At 30.1% G+C, this 23,931-nt stretch overlaps 1 protein-coding gene across 1 annotated transcript in view; it reads left to right on the top strand.

The window, feature by feature from the left end:
* Window positions 1-23,931, top strand: part of LOC145292922 (ALX homeobox protein 1-like) — a 91,869-nt gene that overhangs the window by 3,971 nt on the left and 63,967 nt on the right. The window contains exon 2 of the mRNA XM_080139086.1: window positions 14,620-14,840. Coding sequence (XP_079995212.1) covers window positions 14,620-14,840 — 221 coding nt within the window. The remainder of the gene's footprint in view (window positions 1-14,619; window positions 14,841-23,931) is intronic.

Consider the following 23,931-nt stretch of genomic DNA (forward strand, 5'->3'; position numbering starts at 1 on the left):
TCAATGTTGCTTAACTTCAGTGAGCCCGATACACCGACATGATTATATACGTTAATATAGGAAAAAAATTGAAAATATGTAAGGAATGATAATTTCTCTGTCTCTGTCTGTCTGTCTGCCCCCCTCTCTCTCTCTCTCTCTCTGCCTGTCCTTCTCTCTCTCTGTCTGTCCCCCTCTCTCTCTCTCTCTCTCTCTCTCTCTCTCTATATATATATATATATATATATATATATATATATATATTGTCTTGAGAGGCTTTGAGTATTTTATGAAAAGATACTAAAATATAATGATAAATTTTTTTAAAGATGCAGTTTAAATTCCTGGAAAACAAACAAAAACAAAAACAAAACAAAGTCAACATATCACAGATTAAGCACCTACGTAAGCCAACTATATATATATATATATATATATATATATATATATATATATATATATATATATATAGAGAGAGAGAGAGAGAGAGAGTATTAATAAAAAAAAAACGATAATATAAAACTATATATACTAATGTATATAGATCTATTCAATTATTTCATAAGATTGATGCATGATACATCAATTAGGGATGTAGGGTAAAACTCTTTATACCATGATATTGCGACTGAAATTTTCTCGACTTCTGTTTATTAATAATTTTAAAAAGGTATTTCGGCACAATTATTTAAGTATTTTCTCTCGTTGTCTTTTTTTCCTTATTGCATTTTCATTTTATTTTATTCTTTTTTTTTACTTGGATTTTTTATGATTAGTTTTATTTTATTTTTTTATTCTTCTATATATATATTTTTAAATTATTTTATATTTAATAACTTTGTACTTCTTATACCTTTATTATTATCTTATAATTTTTTTACTATTTTATACTTTTTTTTTAATCCTATATTCATTTGTACTTTTATCCCGTTATTTAACCATTTGTTTATCCTCTATCTTATTCACTTATAATTGTTATATCTTATCCTTTATAATTTATCTTCTTACTGTATTTTTTTTATTATATTAACCATTTCTAATAATTTATACTTCATTTAAATACTAAGTTATAATCCGACAACTCTACTAATATATATGGACCTAGCATTAATCCCTTATTTCAAATATCCCCCTTCAATAGGCATGATCCATTAATACATATGATTAAATAAACATCCACTTTCAATCACTTATCCCATATTCTTCCCGAGAGTTTACTGGCGCTTATTCACACATATATTAATCCTACCATGGTATAAGTGGTATACACCTACCTTCATTATATATTAATCCTACCATGGTATAAGTGGTATACACCTACCTTCATTATATATTAACAGCTATATTCCTCTTATATCACAGAGATCACGTTATTCTCCCCCCCCAAACAATTTCAATATTTTATTTTTCACTACACAACTATTTCGCTCCTAATCTTGCTACCACTAGACATCGCATCCGTATTATATTACCTAACATCTTCTCTCTTCTGATGATGAGAAGCATTAGGCTTCGAAATACCATGGTATAAAACGTATTACTTATCTTACACACCTAATTGATGCATCATCCATATTGAATAAACGAATAAATCTATAGACATTAGTGTATATTTTTAGTGTCATTTTCTTATTTTATTAATACTCTATATAAGCTCCAAAACAATTTGTTGAGCTTTGCATTATCCCGATAAGTCTCCACTAAAAATCGATCCTATTCGTATTCTTTAAACTCCACCTATATATATATATATATATATATATATATATATATATATATATATATATATATATATATATATATATAGTTATCCACATACAGTAGTGTTTCGCTGTTTCACAGTTCATCAGAGCGGCTATCTCACATTGCGCTATACGACTGCTGCTGTGAGGGTAATGAATTAACGATGTTTTGACATCGTCCAAATGCCTCCGCTCGATTTGTTTACACAAAGAGCGTCGCTTAATGCGCTAACGGCAATTTGTATATCACTTCCCAATATGCTCAACCCAAGATAGGGAGCATTATAGTCATCCACATACAGTACTGTTTTGCTGTTTTACAGCTCGTATATGTATATAATTATTTACTATAATAATTTTTAAATACCTACAGACACTAGTGTTTCATCCTTTTGGGGAAATATCAGCGAAGGGTGTCACGATTAACACCAGTAGATAGATTCGAACCCGGCACAGAAGCTATCTCTGGCTTCATTAGCAAGGACTAAATCCATTCAGCAACCGTTAACACGAGAAATGCTGTTGTATTTTAAACATTTATTTTTAATATGTTTTTTTTAACGTTTGTCAGAGTGATCTAATCATTATATGATAATCTGCGCATTAGTGCTAAATTAACCGACTATTATTTCCACTGAAAGTGCTCCACGATAAGAAACGATTTTCTTAAAGGGGTTGATATAATTATTTACTATAATAATAATTATTTATTTATTTTTATTTTTTTACACAGTGATCACCACTTATCAAGCCACTCAGGGATAAGGGTTATTGCAAGTACATTATGTTAGCGTGGAGATTTGATGAAGTGTTTACTTAAGGGGGCGGTTCATTAGGAATTCAATTAAGTACTTAAGGCATTAGTGTTTCATCCTTTCGGGAATCATCAGTGCAGAGTGTCACGATAAATACCAATATATATATATATATATATATATATATATATATATATATATATATATATATGTGTGTGTGTGTGTGTGTGTGTGTGTATGTGTGTGTGTGAGTGTATGTGTGTGTGTGTGAGTGTGTGTGAGTGTATGTGTGTGTGAGTGTATGTGTGTATGTGTGTGCGTGTGTGTGTGTGTTGGAAATGGTGAAAGATTAATAATTGTGAAATCATCCATCAAGTTTTCATAGGAGGAAACATAACAAAATCATGTTTATATGTACGATCGTTTCAGAAACGATATCTTTTTTTCATTCGATATTTACGATCGGTAAAGATGTAAAATATTTCTGGATATCTTCTCCTCATCACCATAAATGGAAGAGGAGTGGGGGAGAGAAGACACCAAATCTTACCCAGTTTATTGAAGTAAATATAGTGTGTGAACTTTTGTTTTAACCCCAGGTTCCTCAACCTTTTTTATTTATACAGCTCTAGGTTACGATACCTATTGAGCTTATAACTGCAATACCCAGAGCTCAGCACCTTAAAATATATTTTACTGAGACTTTGCTCATTTAGACCTCGTCTATTACACGCTTTAATACATACATATATATATATATATATATATATATATATATATATATATATATATATATAATTCTTTTAACTTTCTTTTAATTCTTTTAACTTTCTTGAAGTTTTACATTTGGATTTTACCGTCACTGGATTTTTTTATCTTCCACCAGACTATCCATTCATGTGTAATCACCTTTTTCTTTACCATATTCCCTCTGCTTAACTTATTTTGTTTTCAAGTAAGATCTTTGACTTACTTGTTGTTTCATCAAATACTTCTGCATGCAAAATCCGATCCCGCATTTTGCTAATTCCTACCTTCTGATGAGAAGGAGAGTATTTCTTCGAAACTCCGCGAATTAAGGACTATCCATTTATCTAGTGTTTCCTTTTCAGATTAAATATGTTTTTAACTCATTTCAAAGTGTTTTCAACATATTTTATTAACTGTTTGCTCATATATATATATATATGGGAACGATTTTCCCTTCAACCAATTTTTGTACCCCATAATGGGGAGCGGCATATGTACTATTTTTAAAATATAATTATCCACTGACACCTGTTTCGTCGTGTACGACTCATCAAAAATTGCTGAATCTAGCGAGATTCGAAATCGGGTCCATAAATTTGGAGGTGAAAGGTGAAAGTTTCTTTATTCCATTTAGTTTCAATATATAAATATAACCAAATGTCTGTGTGTATGCATGTAATTTTACATATGTATTTACGTGTTACCTGTAGAAAGACATCTTAGAGAATCTACATAAATATACAAAAGTGTATTCTCGTGTAAAAATTACTGAATAAAAGCAATGAAAGTGTTCTCAAATCCCCAGGTATATGCTGAATGTGGCTACGAGGGCATAAACCTCTTAAAACTTCAAACATATTCGATTTTTCTGAAACTTTAATTAAATATATATAGAATTTTATGAGATAGACAAGGGAACTATGGGTGCCGAATTTCCTTTAAAACGTTATATTTTGATAAATTCGATATCATATGGATAGAATTCTTCGATGAATCTCTAGTTTGTTCTTATGTAACACATCTGTACATGCCTACACTTTAAGGTAACTCATCAGAATAGACCTTTTTAAAACTTCAAATATGGATACTCGATTTTTATGAAATTTAAACCATATATGCACAGGAGACCAACTCACGCAGTTTTTACAACCTTTCCGGTTCGTCTGCGGAGGCGAAATAAGAAAAAGTGACAGTAAAAACAAAGTAACGTGGTGTTATGAGCACTATGGAAAAATATTTACTTGCAATCTTCATTCAATCCTGAACAACGTCGTATCTTCTTGCCAGAATTTTAAATTTTTAATTAACTGAATAGTTTTATAAAGTAGCAAAATATGTGTTTTACAGACAATGGATTTTATTGAAGAGATTTTTATTTTCAAAAGACATTCCTTATGGAGTAAGTGTATATATATATATATATATATATATATATATATATATATATATATATATATATATATATATATATATATATATACTAGCTGTACCTGGCCACGCGTTGCTGTGGCTCAGTTTGTTAAAATGGAACACATGTGAAAGTAGAGAAAAGTTTGATTCTTTTTTTCAAGAGAATGTACAAATTATTTGTTTTTTTTTATAAGATGTTAAGAAAATAAACAGAAAAATACTTCCATCATTAATTATGCAAAAATAAAAAAATAAAAAATAAAATGTTAATTTAGTGTTTCAATATTATGCTTATAAATTACGATAAAACTTGCTGAGTATGCGCTGTTTTACGGTTGTTGCAAAAATGGAACGGAAACTTAAATTTCGCTTTGTTTTAATCTTCCTTAATTTTTTAATTGTGCCCCCCAAACGAATATAATCAAAACAGTAACATTCAACAATTGTACTTTATGTATATAAAACACAAAATATTTATTAAAAAAAAAATAAAAAAAAAAGTTAATAACGAAAGGGAAATAATTCCATTTTTAAACGAAAAAGTCAGTTTGGTATATCTTTTTGTTATTTTTTACATAAGTCCAGCTTACCATTCACATTGGAAATGTCGACATTTATAGGTTGTCGGGTACGTTTACAATGAATAAACACTCCAATCTAGTAGATGTATCAGAATTGTTGTAGGAATTTTTTACACCCCTATCATAAAACTGCGAATAAAATATAAAAATCTCGTAATTTCTCTTTTAAAAGTGGGTTGTTTATTTTCTTTATGGATTATACTTCCAAAATAAACTATTAAAGTTGTTTTAAAAGTAATAGAAATATTTTTTTTATTTTTTAAAAAACAGTAATGAATTTTATGAACTCAATATTTTTCAATTTTTAAACTTTAAAAATCTATCAAAATTTTTCTATTGATTCTATTTTTACGATATTTTCAGGGTCAATGTGAAATATTATGCCCTTTCCAATAAACCGAATATAATATTTTAGACAAACGTTTTTTTTAATTCACGCCCCCCCCCCATTTTCAAGTGTCTAGTAAAAAGTAAATAATTAATTTACTCACCAAAGTTTTATATATCACAAATTGAAGAGAAAAGGTCAATAAGTAATATATTCAAATTTAAAACAAAAAAAGTTGTGTTTTTTAGAAATTTACCTGTAAAGTTCGAAGTTTAAAACCTTTTTTTTTAAACCACGTTGTTTGTTTTTTCTTTTGTTTTTTTTATGAAATCTTGGTCCTTGCTCCTTTAATTGAAAACAAAATTAGGGCTTCAATTACATTTTTCGAGTAGTTATGAGCTTGGAAAGACAGGGGGTAGAATAATTCACGCCTCCCATTTTGAAATGTCTATTAAGAAGTAAATAATTTATTCACCAAAGTGTTATATATCACAAATTGAAGAGAAAAGGTCAATAAATAATATATCTAAATTTAAAACAAAAAAAGTAGTGTTTTTTAGAAATTTACCTGTAAAGTCCGAAGTTAAAACCTTTTTTTTTTTTAAGCATGTCGTTTGTTTTTTTTTGTTTTAATGAAACCTTGGTTCTTTCTCCTTTAATTGGAAAAAAAAATTAGGGCTTGAGTTAGATTTTTCGAGGAGTTATAAGCTTGGAAAGACGGGGTGGAATTATTCACTATTTTTCACGAAATTTCTGACAAACCTACCAATCTACCCAAGTCAACAAACGATCTGATTGGAAACCTGTGGTGTTCTCTGGAGGCTGAGTGACAAGTCTCTTCAGACGTCCAGTTCTCTCCACCTCTTTCGATAGCATTTGCAAATGAATTTGCATCATCGCAACAGCCTCTTACCATTGATTTCTTGCCGGCAGTGGCCATTGGTTTATACTGGAATTTGAGTGGCACTAAGCCTCCTCAAAGTCACAGTTCTCTTTGGTTTGTCCAACCGAGGTTTGGCTGGCGCTCTCTCCTAGGTCTTTCATTTCTTCTTGACCCTTCTCAGCTCTTTGGTGTCACTTTTTATTGGGAGGAGCGGTGGTGAAACTATGGGGGAGATGCATGATGGGGTGTAGAACTTGTTGTGTGATGGGGGTGTATAACTTGTAGCATGATGGGGGTGTAGAATCATTATTATTATTATTATTATTATTATTTGTACCCTCTAGGATAACTAACATGGGCAACCATGAGAGATTACTCACTGACAACAATCGATGGTGTTCCCTGGAATCTAAGTGACAAGAAATCTCCTCAGATTTCTAGTAATTTCCATCTCTTTGGATAACATTTGTAAATATCTTTTCGTTATCGCAACAGCCGCTTGACATTGACTACTCGCTGGCAACAACTCTCCTCAATGTCCCGCTCTCTTTGCACTCATTCATTGGTCCTTCCATTCTCTTTGAAATTTTACGACTATTTGGTGTGGCATCACTCTATGCCGACACTGCAATTTGGACGGAACTTTCAATTTTGCGGTTTTGGTTTTCTTGGTTCCATATGGCGTTCCTCTATCTTCTTTTGCACTTTTCACATAGTTTGTAAGCGTTTCCGCATTCGAGGGTTTTCTTTAAGATATCAGTTGTTGTATTGTTTTAGTTTTACACGTGATTCCTATTTCGCCCTCTTTTCTTTTTTTCTAAGTTTTTTTTCTTTGTTCCTAGTGCTCCTCAAATTATTGGTTTAATATTCATTTTCTCCATATTCCTTTCAGTTCTCTGACAAATTCAGGATATTTGTGTGTTCTTTTGAACTTCACCTTCTGGTCTCATGGGACAGTAAAATCAACAGTTTGTAAATTTCTTTCCTTCTTAGTAAATTTTATCGCGTCTAGCCTCTTTACTTGGGTGATTTTCTCTCTTTATATCCGAATTTCCACACGTCTCGCTAGTGTATTATAAAGTTGCTATTTAAAAATAAATCTATATCTATATGACTTGGGTGAATTAGCTTGAATCGAAATTGAAACCAAACCTCATAAAGAAAAAAATATGTATAAAGTTATATAATTTAAGTTCCTTCAGCTATAATCGAAACCAAAACGAAAACTTATGAAGTATTCTTGGTAAAATTATTTATTACAAACAATGGAAGGTCATAACAATTAAACGACAGTCACTCGGAAGAAAAATATGTAAGTGTGACACACAAAATAACACACACGCTATCGTATTAATATATAGATACTTTTAAAACATTTTAGCCCTTCATTGGAAAATTATTTTGATACATAGCATCTTCTATCCTCTTCTGATGAGAAGCAATAGGCTTCGAAATACCTAGGTCTAATTTTTTTTATAGTCGTTTTTTTATTCTTTGTCTTCTAACATATATATGAATGTGTGCGTGTATGTGTGTGTGCGTGTGTGTATGTGTGTGTGCGTGTGTGTGTGCGTGTATGTGTGTGTGCGTGCACTTTAGGCTCAAATGCAGTTAAGTCACAAATCATGGCAACTCTCATTAGTGTACTACATATAATTCTAGTTTGATTTGTCAGCCTTAATTAGTGTATATATCACATAATCGTTACTCCTTGGTTAGAATATTTATAAAAACAAGCCTGTAAAACTAAGTATAGGATATTTTAATCGATTTGTTCTTCATGGTTATGGATATGTGTATTTTTGAAAATAAATAAAATACGATGAGTAAAAAATAGATAAAAAATAAAAAATAAAATTGCTTCCAGAGTTAGCGGTCAGTAACGTACTTTGACTCTTTCTTTCTCTCTCTCTATCCTCTCTCTCTATCCTCTCTCTCTCTCTCTCTCTCTCTCTCTCTCTCTCTCTCTATATATATATATATATATATATATATATATATATATGTTGTTTTGAAAAAAAGAAAAACCGAATGAATTTATGAAATCATCAACGTTTCGTAGAGGACGTCTTCAGGATATTAAAAGGAAAAATGTGAAAAAAGAAAACGATCATAGACCATAAGAAAATGAAAAGGAAACAGTGTAAGAATCCTACCCATATCGGGAAGGAAACTATGTGTGTGTATGGGAAGATTGGGTTGTTCAATGTCTATACATACACTTTTAAAAATACGTTAAATAAATATGTACACTTTTTTTCTCTCTCTAAACTTATTCATTTTGTTGAATTATTTAAGGATTACGGAAAAACGGTTAACCAGGATCTGTTTTGATATTTTGTTTTTTGATTATTATTTTCCCTATACTTGGGGCTAAATGGTAGAAGGCCTTTCTTTGCGTAATAGTATTAGTGTTTAATATTAGTGCTGACTAAAAGTCTTCTTTTAGCTCTATCTATCACGTATTTTATAATTTTCGCATGATCTAAATAAAATGAATGATCATGTTCTGCACAATGGCAAAAGAGTGCATTTAGGGCGTTACCATTCCTTATATCTCTTCTGTGTTCGTAAAGTCTTAGTTTAAATTTACGCTGTGTCTCACCTATGTATGCTTGTTGACAATTGTTACATGGGATGGAATATATACCGGCGTCGGATGTGAGGGTATTGGGACGGATCTTGGTAGTTTTTAATGTCTGTTTTATTGTTATGGAAGTTGTTTGTATCAAGTGAAAACCAAGTCTATTAAGAGTGTCGTAGATTTTTGTATTTTTAGTGTGGGTGGGAATGAAAAGATGTCTGTTTAATAGTGAGGTATTTGGTTTATTTTTCTGTCTATTTATATTATAGTGTATTTTCGTAGCTATTTTCCTTGCGTAAGAAATGAAATAGGATGGGTACTGTAGTTTTTTTTGTATAACATTCTTAAAGTATTGAATTTCATAATTAAGATATTGGGGGCTGCATATTCTAAAGGCACGCAAGAAAAAAACAATAATCATGCCAGTCTTGATTTTATCATTGTGGTGCGAGTATGATTAAATTATTATTTATATTTATATGATTAAATTATTATTTATATTTATATGATTAAATTATTATTCATACTTTAAATTAAATTATTATCTATATTTATTATCAAATTATTATTTATACATATGATCAAATTATTATTTATATTTATATGATTAAATTATTATTTATATTTATGATTAAATTATTATTTATACTTATGATAAAATAATTATTTATATTTATATGATTAAATTATTATTTATACTTACACGATTAAATTATTATTTATATTTATATGATTAAATTATTATTTATACTTATGATCAAATTATTATTTATACTTATATGATTAAATTATTATGTATATTCATAGGATTAAATTATTATTTATATTTATATGATTAAATTATTATTCATACTTTAAATTAAATTATTATCTATATTTATATGATTAAATTATTATTTATACTTATGATTAAATTATTATTTATATTTATATGATTAAATTATTATTCATATTTATATGATTAAATTATTATTTATATTTATATGATTAAATTATTATTTATACTTATATGATTAAATTATTATTTATATTTATATGATTAAATTATTATTTATACTTATGATTAAATTATTATTTATATTTATACAGTTAAATTATTATTTATATTTATATGATTAAATTATTATTTATATTTACATAATTAAATTATTATTTATATTTATATGATTAAATTATTATTTATATTTACATAATTAAATTATAATTTATACTTATACGATTAAATTATTATTTATATTTACATAATTAAATTATTATTTATATTTATACAGTTAAATTATTATTTATACTTATACGATTAAATTATTATTTATACTTATACGATTAAATTATTATTTATATTTATACGATTAAATTATTATTTATACTTATACGATTAAATTATTATTTATATTTATATGATTAAATTATTATTTATATTTATATGATTAAATTATTATTTCTAATTATGATTAAATTATTATTTATATTTATATGATTAAATTATTATTTATAAATATAATTAAATTATTATTTATATTATATGATTAAATTATTATTTATAATTATGATTAAATTATTATTTGTATTTATATGATTAAATTATTATTTATACTTATGATTAAATTATTATTTATACTTATACGATTAAATCATTATTTATATTTATTATCAAATTATTATTTATATTTATATGATTAAATTATTATTTATATTTATATGATTAAATTATTATTTATACTCATGGTTAAATTATTGTTTATATTTATATGATTAAATTATTATTTATATTTATATGATTAAATTATTATTTATACTTATGATTAAATTATTATTTATATTTATATGATTAAATTATTATTTATACTTATGATTAAATTATTATTTATAATTATGATTAAATTATTATTTGTATTTATATGATTAAATTACTATTTATATTTATATGATTAAATTATTATTTATATTTATATGATTAAATCATTATTTATACTTATACGATTAAATTATTATTTATATTTATATGATTAAATTATTATTTATACTTATGGTTAAATTATTGTTTATATTTATATGATTAAATTACTATTTATATTTATATGATTAAATTATTATTTATACTTATGATTAAATTATTATTTATATTTATATGATTAAATTATTATTATATTTATATGATTAAATTATTATTTATATTTATATCATTTAATTATTATTTATATTATATGATTAAATTATTAATTATTATTTATATTTATATGATTAAATTATTATTTATATTTATATGATTAAATTATTATTTATACTTATATGAGTAAATTATTATTTATATTTATATGATTAAATTATTATTTATATTTATATCATTTAATTATTATGTATATTTATATCATTTAAGTATTATTTATATTATATGATTAAATTATTATTTATATTTATATGATTAAATTATTATTTATACTTATATGAGTAAATTATTATTTATATTTATATGATTAAATTATTATTTATATTTATATGATTAAATTATTATTTATATTTATATGATTAAATTATTATTTATATTTATATGAGTAAATTATTATTTATATTTATATGATTAAATTATTATTTATACTTATATGAATAAATTATTATTTATATTTATATGATTAAATTATTATTTATACTTATATAGGTAAATAATAGGAGAATGCCTATAATTTACTCATAAATTTCTTTCACGTGTTTTGTTGTCCTGATATAAAATATAGTCTATAACAAAATACATATTGTATATACACTAGTAGGTTGCTAGACGTTATATATACGTGAGCGACTAAATAAATCCTTAATTTGCACATTCTGTTAAAAACGAACTTGCATTAATTAATTATTCATTTTTATGGTTCCTAATTGGATGATTGTTTTCATTTAGTTATTACACTCAATTCTATTTATGCATAGTTTCTACATTGTGCATAATTGCGTAATATTAATGATTAAAACGATCCAGCACACGAATATATATATATATATATATATATATATATATATATATATATATATATATATATATATATATATATGAATAAAATAAAGCAAGATGTAAACGATGCTTTAGACGTTATGTGAATAAAAAGGAAAAACCTAAAAGAGCTCCAGAACAGAAAGAGAACTGAACTTCTCCTCTTTCGCATGTTATATATGACCGCCTTCCTGTACATCCTCGCCTAGAAATCCTGATGATGTCCCCTAAAATAGGGACGAAACGTTGATTTTATTTTTGTTTTTACTCTTTTAGGTTTTTTCTTTTTATTCACACACACACACACACACACACACACACACACACACACACACACACACACACACACACACACACACACACACACATATATATATATATATGTGTGTGTGTGTGTGTGTGTGTGTGTGTGTGTGTGTGCGTGTGTGTAGACTTAAAACTTGATATATAAAGAATTGTAATCTGTGGAACAACTCCGATTCGGTCTAGGGTCGGTAAAATAGTTACTAACGTACAAAAGGGACAAAAAAATATTGTCCTTAGCAGAAGAAGTCCACTAAACCTTTTGCCTCAGCGCATGCGCAAATGAACCGCAGTTATAGGTTAAAAGGCGTCATTTTTAGCAATATCTGTATACGTATAGGTATAAGTATAGGTCATACGATAACGGATAAGGCTGAAAGGTTATATGCTTTGGTTTTGATTCTAGCTGATTACACCCTAGTCACACACACACACACACACACACACACACACACACACACACACACACACACACACACACACACACACACACACACACACACACACACACATATATATTTACTTTTGAAATTACTACTATATGTTTGGTACAATATAATAATCGATAGAAAATTGACTCCATAATATTTAATATGAAATCATCATATTTAAACGTATTTTACAACCGGACAACGCTGGTCGGCTTACTAGTATATATATATATATATATATATATATATATATATATATATATATATATATATATATATACATACATATATATATATATATATATGTGTGTGTGTGTGTGTGTGTGTGTGTGTGTGTGTGTGTGAATCTATAGAATGTTTTGAATTTTACTCATATTTAACAGCAAAAATGTTAAAACTTGATGAGTTCAATAGAGGATTTAATTATTATGCTTTCTGTAGAAATTATGTTTTGTTGTTTTCGAGTTTTAATTATTCTGTTCTTTTACCGATTTCACATAATCTAAGTAGTAGATTTGTTAGCTCAGTTGACTTGAGTTTCAAATCTCGCGTTTTCACCACTAAATATTTATTAATTACGCAAAGAATACGATGAATATATTTTTAGTGATTTTAACTTAAAGAAATCATTTATGAATAAAAATGAAATAAAAAAAGGTTATAAAAACATTTATTTTCTAACAGATTTACCGAAATAATATTTATTCATGCAATAAGCCATATGATGACTTTTTTCTTTAATTTGAACTTAAAAACCACAAAAGAAAATTATAAAAAAGATTACTAAAATAATTCTTTGCTAACAGTTATTTGTTATCAAAAAATATTTATTCATGAAATTTACATTACGATTAGTTTTTACCCCTAGATTTGAACTTTTTCTTTTAATTTTCTTAACGTTTCTAACAAGATTCCATAAATGTTTCATATTTTCTTCGTAACAACAACAACAAAAATAATATTGTTTTCATTCAACGTTTTCAAAAAAAAAAGGAAAAACAAACAAACAAACAAACAAAAAAAAAAACACAGAACATTTGTTCGGCACCTTCCGGCAGTTTACGTAACGTGCACGTAATAAGACGGTACTTGTTCTGTAAAAATATCATTTTTGCGTTTAACACAAAAAGCTTATTAGAAAAATAGAAAAAAAAGATATGCAAAAGGTTCTGTTGTACACACTTATGTTGCATTCAGGACGTGTTGTCTCATCATATTTTATTATAAGGAAATAATTCATTGTATTTTTATTATTTGTTTTTGAACAATAAATTTTGTAAATGTTTATTTCCACAATTGAATTCCCCTCTCTCTTTCTCTCTCTCTCTCTCTCTCTCACACACACACACACACACACACACACACACACACACACACACACACACACACACACACACTCTCTCTCTCTCTCTCTCTCTCTCTCTTTCGCTCTCTCTCAAACACACACATTAATGTCCTTAATTCATGAATTTTCAATGCAAGCACATTTTTTTTCCTCTGGGGAGATGTACTTACATTGAAAATCCATGGATTAAGGACATTCATTTAAACGTTATATTCTTTGGTTCAAACAATAAATTAATTTCTTTTTTAAATTGATTCTTTTAAATGAAATTTGAACATATAAACCACACACACACACACACACACACACACACACACACACACACACACACACACACACACACACACATATATATATATATATATATATACACGCTATTGGCTTTTTGATTGAAAGTCATGCTTATTCCGTAACCCCTTATGCTTATTAAATGACGCAAAAAGGTAGAATGAAGTCGTCCTTTGACATATACCTCAACGATGTTATACATATCTAAGGTGCTAGTTTGATTTTTAAAATATATATTGTTCTTGCGTTTGCAGCGGCAGACAGTTCTTGTGAGAATAACAACAGTTTAGACATGACAATGGAAGGCACGGAACGAGACCCAAGGTCAATCGAAAAGGTGAAACGGAATCGGACGACATTTTCATCTCGGCAATTGCAAGAACTGGAACGAGCCTTCCGAAAAACACACTACCCCGATATTTTCATGAGAGAACGTTTGGCAGTGAGGATAAAGCTTCCGGAATCAAGAATACAAGTAAGAAGTACATTTTGTTACGAACAAAGTATTTCTTTCGTCGATTTTAAGATATGGCCATGTATGTAGTAGGTATATCTCATTATATAAATCAAGTATATAAAGATCAGTTGCTTCTATATGCGTATGTGTGCTGCTTCTATGTGTGCCTAGCTAAAATGTAAAAAACAACTACAAACAAGCATGTTGTAAAGCGCACTTGATGCGTATTTTATTTTATTCAAATTAACACAACGTTTCTATATGAACTCACACCCTTGACGTTATTCTCGCGTTGCCTACGCACAGTTCAAACATTTCAAAATACAACGTGCAGATCTTTACAAACCGAAATAGCAAAAAAAAAAAAAAACAAAAAAAAAAAACACTAAAAATGAAATATATTTGCGATAAATTTCAAACAAGTAAAATATTTGTTTATTTTCCTAATATTACGTTGTGGTTTGGCTTTCAATCGCACTTCATGCGTATTTTATATTATTTTATATATATATATATTTATATATATATATATATATATATATATAGTAGAAATGGTAATTAATAAAAACTGAAGAAAGTGTTCAATACTGTTGTAGAGCAAATATGCGTTTTTAACAGAAAGATACGGTAATAAGAAATAAAACGTATACACACATATATATATATATATAGTGAGTGAGAGAGAGAGAGAGAGAGAGAGAGAGAGAGAGAGAGAGAGAGAGAGAGAGAGAGAGAGAGAGGTATTCCATACGGTCAAATTACTATCCATTATCTGTTGTCGGTTTTGTGCATGAATTCCTCGAGGGGATACATTCAAAATTAATGCATATTAAATGATTGTCGCACGATTTTCACTCACTAATCGTTTTCTCCTCTTCCTCTCCCTTACGTACATGGAAACTCCCCCACATTTCACACAAGGTGCCGTTCGTGTTTAGTTTTCATTTCGATATATTTCACATTACTTCGTCCGACAACACGACTAGAAATAAGGATTCCTTCCTGAAATAGTTGGGTCAGTTTCTCATTGGCTGTTAGCATACGCTTTCTTGAAATTTGGGATTAACAGAATAAGCGATTACCCTACGGTTAGAAAGTATTTGTCAGAACAACACGAAATATTGTCGTCTAGCAACAGAAATTCCACAAAACCTAATTTTCATGTAGGTTTTGTTTACATTTTTTAAGATATATTCATCCGACATTTCCGTCGTAGTAGCAATCTCGAAATACAGATCGTACTTTTTGAGCTCGACAAAAATACACATCCTCGGTGTTCCTTCCTATTTAGCTTAACCAAACAACTACTTATTGCATTCCGTATCGCAAATTATCCGAAATTCACTTCTGTTTCTTCTGATTGCTAATAGAAACAATTATTCGTTTGATTTACACGTTGGAGAAATAGAAACGCTATTGTCTGGCTTTCTGAGGCTTCTTGAATCTGCGATACAATTTTCCTGCGGAGAAGCAATGTCTATCTGTAGGCGTAATAGGTCTTTATCGATGACAGCGGTTTTCCGCATGTCAGAGATAGAGTGAAAATCTTTTGTTAAGCCAGTAAGCATTGTGGGAATATTCCAACACTCGAGCTTGATTTCTTTTTGAGTTCTGTTTGATTGTTTGATGCATCGATATCTATACACTTTTCGGAAGAGATCCTATGCCCCATGCACCCCATGAAGCAGGTGGTCAGTGGTGGAACAGCACCTTACTTAGTGAGGGATGCTCAGAATAAGGAGGGCGGTAGCTGTCAAATGGGGTTCAATAACCCCTTTCACCGTCAGAAACGGCCCCTGGCACCTAGCCGTACGTCAATCTAACTTGGGCTTATAACCAGTAACTGTCATTCCGCTGATTGGTTCTACGATGTGTAGCTGAAGTTGTCTCTCCATGGCACAAGCCTGGACATTGATATGGAGAAGTTGAGTTGCCCAACCATCAATATCCTCTTCTCTAATCTCATTGGTGTAGATCGGAAGAATAGTGAGACAGATACGTTTGGGACCAGCTTGACCGCAGTAGCTGCCAGAGACAGTGGGAAGTATCACACTGACCTGCCTGCGGGGCTACACTCCAAATTTTCTATAGGGGTTGTTTCTCATGGTCTTTGCTGAGCAAACAGCAAAATCACAAGGCAGTGGCGCCCCTCACCTGGTTTAGCTTGGAGATAGTCGAGGACCAGTCACACTCGTCCACCACCGGAGGGTGCAACAGCCGTGTTACTACCTCTTTCAGAGCCCTTATACCCCATATATATATATATATATATATATATATATATATATATATATATATATATATATATATATATATATATATATATTTATTAAAGCCAAAAACAATGCGGAGGAAGACCGGAAAAGATGAAGTAAAAAAGAAAAACGAACAGATGTAGACGAGTATGGTTGAGTGTCTAACCTTTATTTGACTATCATTCTTCACTTCAATGTATGATTATTTATTACCAAGTTGCTGGTATGTCCGGTGTATGTAAAGTCCGTGGGTGGTGTGGAATTGATTAATTTCGAGAGAAAGGTACCTATCTTTTTCAAAATAGAAGACAAAAGTGGATTCAAGATGGCGGAGAGAGCGTGGCAGTCCTGCAGAAATATTTTATTTTACTTATATATTTATTATATTATTTCTGCTGTAAGCTTTGGTTATATATTTATATACATGCATTTTTTATTTTATTTTATACAATATTGCATAATTTATTATTATTATTATTGTTACTGTTAAAAAAACAACATAAAATTAATATACGAAAGTATACATTTATGCGTAAACTTTAAGTATTTACTTACAGGCTTATGCGCGAATTTTGTAGTTGTTTGTCATTTTTATATACGCATCTTCTATTGAGATTTTAGTTAGCCAATCAGCTTTCTAGTATTCACCGCGCCCTTCCTATCAGCCAATGAGCATGCACTTATCGGACAAAGGCCTATTTGACCTCTCGTTGACCTGTTTCTTTGTGCATGCTCTATTTAGCCCGGATATCTTGTTTCTTGATCTGTTTTAAATCTAGGTTAGGTTTTTTTTGTAATTAGTTTATATATAAATATATATATATATATATATATATATATATATATATATATATGTACATAAATATATGCATATATATATATATATACATATATATATATATATGTGTGTAAGAGAGATTTAGAAGGCTGTCACAATGCGAGGAATGAATTATAGTCGCTGTTGGTAAGAGGAGACGAGAACAAGTGGCGATTTACAAATCAATAAGTACATACATATATATATATTTTTATTTATTTATATATATATTTATTCAGTTGTATGGTAAAATGTCTTACTTGTAAGTCTGTGCGACGTATTCCATTATTAATTTCGGAAAAATTTTCCCTTTTCAAATGGTGTGCGTAACAGGTCGATTCAAAGCATGCTGGATATATATATATATATATATATATATATATATATATATATATATATATATATATATATATATATATATACGTACATATAACTTACAAAAACAATAGTTCCCAATGCATATGTAGAAGTTTCATAATTTAAATTATATAAACATCTGAAAAATCTCTACACGGATCGATCTACGTTTCAAGTACAAATAACATTTGCTAACGTCTTTCTTATTCTGTTTTATTTTAGCCTGGGTGCCCGGCGTTGCCCGGCGTTGCCCGGCTGTTTGGAGGTGTGTGTTGAGCAAATAAAAAAAAAGAATGCCAGTAAGCAAAGGAGGGAAAGAACGTGACCCCCACAAAAAAACAAAACAAGTGACGTCTTTGCCGTTGCGTCCATCGCCAAACCAGAAGTGGCGAATGCTTAAATAAAGGCTAGTCAATCGAAAAGAGGGGAGGATGTTCGGAAATATCGGCGAAAAAAGCGACCCCCCCCCTTGTAAAAAAATGCCCACTTGAGAGTGAAGGAATTAATGTTTTTAGCCAAGTTTTCGATATTTGTCATCCGAAGTGTCGCGCTTCAAAACGATATCGATCTCGTGAAATCCCGTCACCTCTGTTGAAATTTTAGGCATACATACATACATAGATACATACATACATACATACATACATACATACATGCATGCATACATACATTTATACATACATTTAAACAGGCAGGTGAGATTTATAAAATAGATTATTGTACTGCAATGCCAACTCCTAATCAATGTATTGCAATATTTACTTGCTGCTCGACGAAGATAGAACATAGGGAAGGGCTCGATAAGACGATAGCCCCAGGCATCGAAATTGAGGAGTATGAAATCATTCAAACCAACTATTTTCGCATATTATTCCATAGTTCTAGGACTTATACTTCAATGTTTGGGACATACAATTTGAGAGTTGGCACAGGCATCTCTAAGTCTTAACACGCCATAGGGGCAGAGTTAGACACAAGGTCGGTATTTAAGAACAATGTGCACTCTTGATTTGAAACAAAAATTAAGATTACCTCAGTCTGTTAAAGTTTCCCCATTCACTGATAATGAACAGTAGAAATGAAATTGTTGAAATTACATCGTTCGAACGATGTAATTGCAACAATTATCAGTATCGTAGCAAAGTTGATGACCGCCCTGAGCGACTTGTGCAAGGAGGAGGCATTTTGATGGGTAAAAAATAAAAAGAAAAGAAAATAGATAAAAATTAAAATAATAAAAAGCTAACAGAAACTCTGAAATTTTATATCAAAATGAGTTTTTTAAGGTCGTAATATGTTCTTGCGTTTTATGTGTGTAATACTAGATCCTTGATTGTAATTACATGATAATAAATATTTTGAAGACTTTCTGGAATTTTATAAGTTTAAAGAATTATGCACGCCCAGCGAGGGAGGTGGGGGGGGGGGGAAGGAAAAATCTTACGACTTCCCCGGATGGCAATAGTAGTTGCTACGCCACTGACAATTATTTATGAATTCATATCTAAGGGGAAGTAATTCTTATAAAGTTCTCTAAAGTTATTTCCCTTACATTAGGATTTTTTTTTCTAGTAACAAACTTTATTTTTAATTTCTTGGAATAAGCAATAAGTGAATCGTTTGATATTTACAATGAATTCATTAATTATTTCTCATCCAATAATTGATCTACTGAGTTACAGTCCAATATATGAACTGCCCATTAACCATAATCGTAACCCTTTAGGTCAACTAGCCCAGAAAACATCCATTTTATCATTTTTAAATGTGTGGACGTTTAAACGATTTTAATTTGATGTGAATATTTCAGCACGTCATGATCTTAAAAATATAACTTTTGAGCTTCCATGTATCGTCTTTTCAACAAAATTACATGGATCGTGGTCGGGGGAAAGTATTAATTCTGACTGCTAATAGACAGTAAAATATATGTAGTGAATGCTGCTACGGTACGCTTCATTGCTTCCCTTATTTCTGTGTGCGGGTGTGTGTGTATGTGTTTTAGAATGACGTTTGGGATTCTGTATTGATTCTTAAAGTCACCTTTTTTTGTTACAGAATAGTTTTTAGACCAGATTTTATTTTATTTTATTTTTTTTTTTTGTACTGCTTATTTTTCTTGTTTGTTCGTTTTGCCTTATTTAGCGTAAACTGTTCCACAAAAATAGTAAAAATATATATATTATCGGCATTTCTTGGAAAGCGGATTTATATATATTTTTTGTAAGGTTCTACTGTAGCTTTACAAAGGCTTTTTCTTCTTTTTCTTTTTATTTTACTCTGCCACGTTCTCATCGTTTTGGTTTTTTTTTGTTCATTGAAGATTGCGTGTATATACGCACGTCGGGCGTTCACCAAATTAAGGCAGTTGCCATAATTTGGTGAACACACACACACACACACACACATGTTAAGATATAAGTTAAAAGTTCACTTGAGTTTGAGGTTCGAATCGTGTGACCGGCAGAGCAATCATCCTCCACACTGGTAATTCTCAGAAAAGGAAGAAACACATGTGTATGCAAATAAGAACTAAAAACATTTATCTTCGTATTGTTCATAGCCCACTTAATTATAGCATGTGCCCTTTAAAAGAATTATAATTTACTCGCCAAATTAAATGCTTAATGCGAAGTTGCTTCAATAACGCTGTCTGACAGTTTTGTAGATATGTCGTCTTGTAAAGATATAAATGTGAATTCACTTCATTTGCTTGTGATTTGACCGCATTATTCTACAGCACAAGATAGACGTTAAAGGTTGACTTGAATCAAAGTTCCAGGACTATATATATATATATATATATAGTTCGAATCGTGTGACCAGCAGAAAAATAGTCCCTCACACTGATTATTACCGGAAAAGCAAGACACACGTGAATTTATAAAGAATATAGATTATAGTGCTCAATACGTGAATAGAGCTAGTGGAAAAGTGTGAAAATATATTTATAAAAATTAATCTACACAGAAAACTCCGCGTTTCACTTAGTTTGACAATTCTCAGCGGGGATGAACTTTGTGTAGCTTAATTTCTTTAAATATATTTCCATACTTCCTCGCCCTTTCTGTCTGTCTGTCTGCCTGTTTGTCTGTCTCTCTTTATATATATATATATATATATATATATAAATATATATATATATATATATATATATATATATATATATATATATATATATATAGGATTGATATGTAGTTTGCTTGAAGCATTGTGTGGGATAGGTGTGTAAAAGAGATTTAGAAGGCTGTCACAATGCGAGGAATGAATTATAGTCGCTGTTGGTAAGAGGAGACGAGAACAAGTGGCGATTTACAAATCAATAAGTACATACATATATATATATGTATATATATATATATATATTTATTCAGTTGTATGGTAAAATGTCTTACTTGTAAGTCTATGCGACGTATTCCATTATTAATTTCGGAAAAATTTTCCCTTTTCAAATGGTGTGCGTAACAGGTCGATTCAAGGCATGCTTTGAATTGTGACAGCCTTCTAAATCTCTTTTACACACACACACACACACACACACACACACACACACACACACACACACACACACATATATATATATAATAAAAAATAATATTCCTTTGTTGGAAAATTATTTTATCAGTAAATCATTTAATCTCCTGCAATCGCTGAATCAACTTGCGGTCTCGAATTAAAAAAAAAAAAAATCATATAAAAAAATAATCTTAAGTTTTCAGGAACCATCAGTTGTTCACTATAAAAGACTGTTTCAAAGATTAAAAACAAAACAGTATATTAAATCATGACTCCCCAACAGTGTTGAGCAAACACAACTTAGTATTTAGGATATTGAATATAGTTTTTTACTCCAGATTATTGAGGCTAACCTGTTCATGTCATCAAACTAAATGTCTTGCTTACCATTCGTCTTCGTTTCAAATAAGAGAAAGTATTTTATTTATAAATATGCGGTGAAAATTTAAAAAAAATGAAATTTGCCAGGAGAAGATCGAACCAGGGAATTACAAATATGCAGGCGTGACGTAATACCTATTGGTTCATGTTTTAATTTTCAGATTTGCAGTAAACATGTCTTCATAGTGCAGTCATCAAAGTCAAAGAAAAAAGTAAATCATAAGCTAAACGTTTTGGTCTCGATTCTCGGTGGTGGCACACCAGTCCGTTTTTTTTTTATTTTTTAGTTTTTTTAAAATTAAAATTGGGTCCAATATAATATAATAATAAATACGAAATCTTTATTAATCAAAATATCATATTTGAGCGTATTTTACGACCGGGCAATGCCAGGTAATACCGGGCAGACTGTTAGTATACACACACACACATATATATTTCCTCAACCAGAATTAAAGTTATTTTTTTTACATAGGAGTCACCACTTATCAAGGCCCGGAGGCCACTCGAGGATAAGTGTTATATAGTGTATGGGATACTATTGTAACAGTTAGTAATGGGAATTTGGTAAATTGGATTACTTAAGGGGCGGTTCATCAAGAATTTGTTTATGTTGAACTTGAAAACAACCAAGTTGTAGTCAGCTGGGAGGCAGAAAAATGAAAGAGAGCTCCACAAGCGTGCAGTTCTAAGAAAGGAGCATTGTTCATGGAATTTACGTTTTGATTTAAGCACAAATAAAGAGTGTGGGGAACTATTGATAGTGGTTTCAGCTAGACGGGTGTATTTTTCGTGAAAGATTGGCGAGGGGTACCATAGATTGGAGCTCAGACGAACACTTGCCATGGAAATAACGATAAAACAAAGACAGGCTCGCAACGTCTCTTCTGTGGGAAAGAGGTTTCAGGGAAGAGAAAAGGGCATCCCCACTTAGCTGCGAAATCTATTTTGAACTCTGTCCAGGCAGGATAAGAAGCTTCTAGCAGTTTCTGCCTAGATGTAGCAGCAGTACTCCATCCTTGGACGTACTTGGCTTTTATATAGATAGAGAAATGCATCAGCAGTGAAATATCTACTGGAGCGGTAGAAGGATCCCACCATTTTTTCAGCGACCTTTGCAACAGATTTGATGTATGTGTTCCATTTCAGATCAGGAGTAAAGGTCAAGACCAGAAGCTTGTCAAAACATGGAGCCCCCCAAGACGAGCGCTATCCATTTCAATTGATGCCAGATGGGGACCGGAGCGTTGATGATGCAAAGATAGAAGCTTGGTTTTAGATGCGTTAAAAGTAACTAGCCACCTCTTCCCCCATTGTACCACGCGCTCAAGATAAGAGAGAGAGAGAGAGAGAGAGAGAGAGAGAGAGAGAGAGAGAGAGAGAGAGAGTCATTTACGGCTTTTGATGGTAGTATCGTCAGCATAAATGTCAACGAATTTAAGGGACTCCAGCATTAATACTGTGCACTTCTGACTTCTGCCCATCAACCACTACTCTTATGAGCCTTTCAGAGAGAAATAATTCAATAATTGAGAAGACATTTCCAGCTATACCGTAGCTGGAAATCTTGGTAAGTAGGCCTTTATGCCATACCCTATCAAAGGACTTTGATATGTGAAGGGCAATTGCTTTAGAAAGGAAACCTTTGTCGAGAGATTCACTAATCCTATGAGATATAACCGTTAGTACATCTGTTGTAGATCTAGCAGAAGGGAAACCATATTGTATGTCACTAAGAAGGTTATTTCTGCTGAGGTGGTTGACTATTTCGTTATTTAATATG

Source organism: Euprymna scolopes, chromosome 14 (assembly GCF_053919585.1).
Source record: "Euprymna scolopes isolate OS-2025 chromosome 14, ASM5391958v1, whole genome shotgun sequence".
NCBI lineage: Eukaryota > Metazoa > Mollusca > Cephalopoda > Sepiida > Sepiolidae > Euprymna > Euprymna scolopes.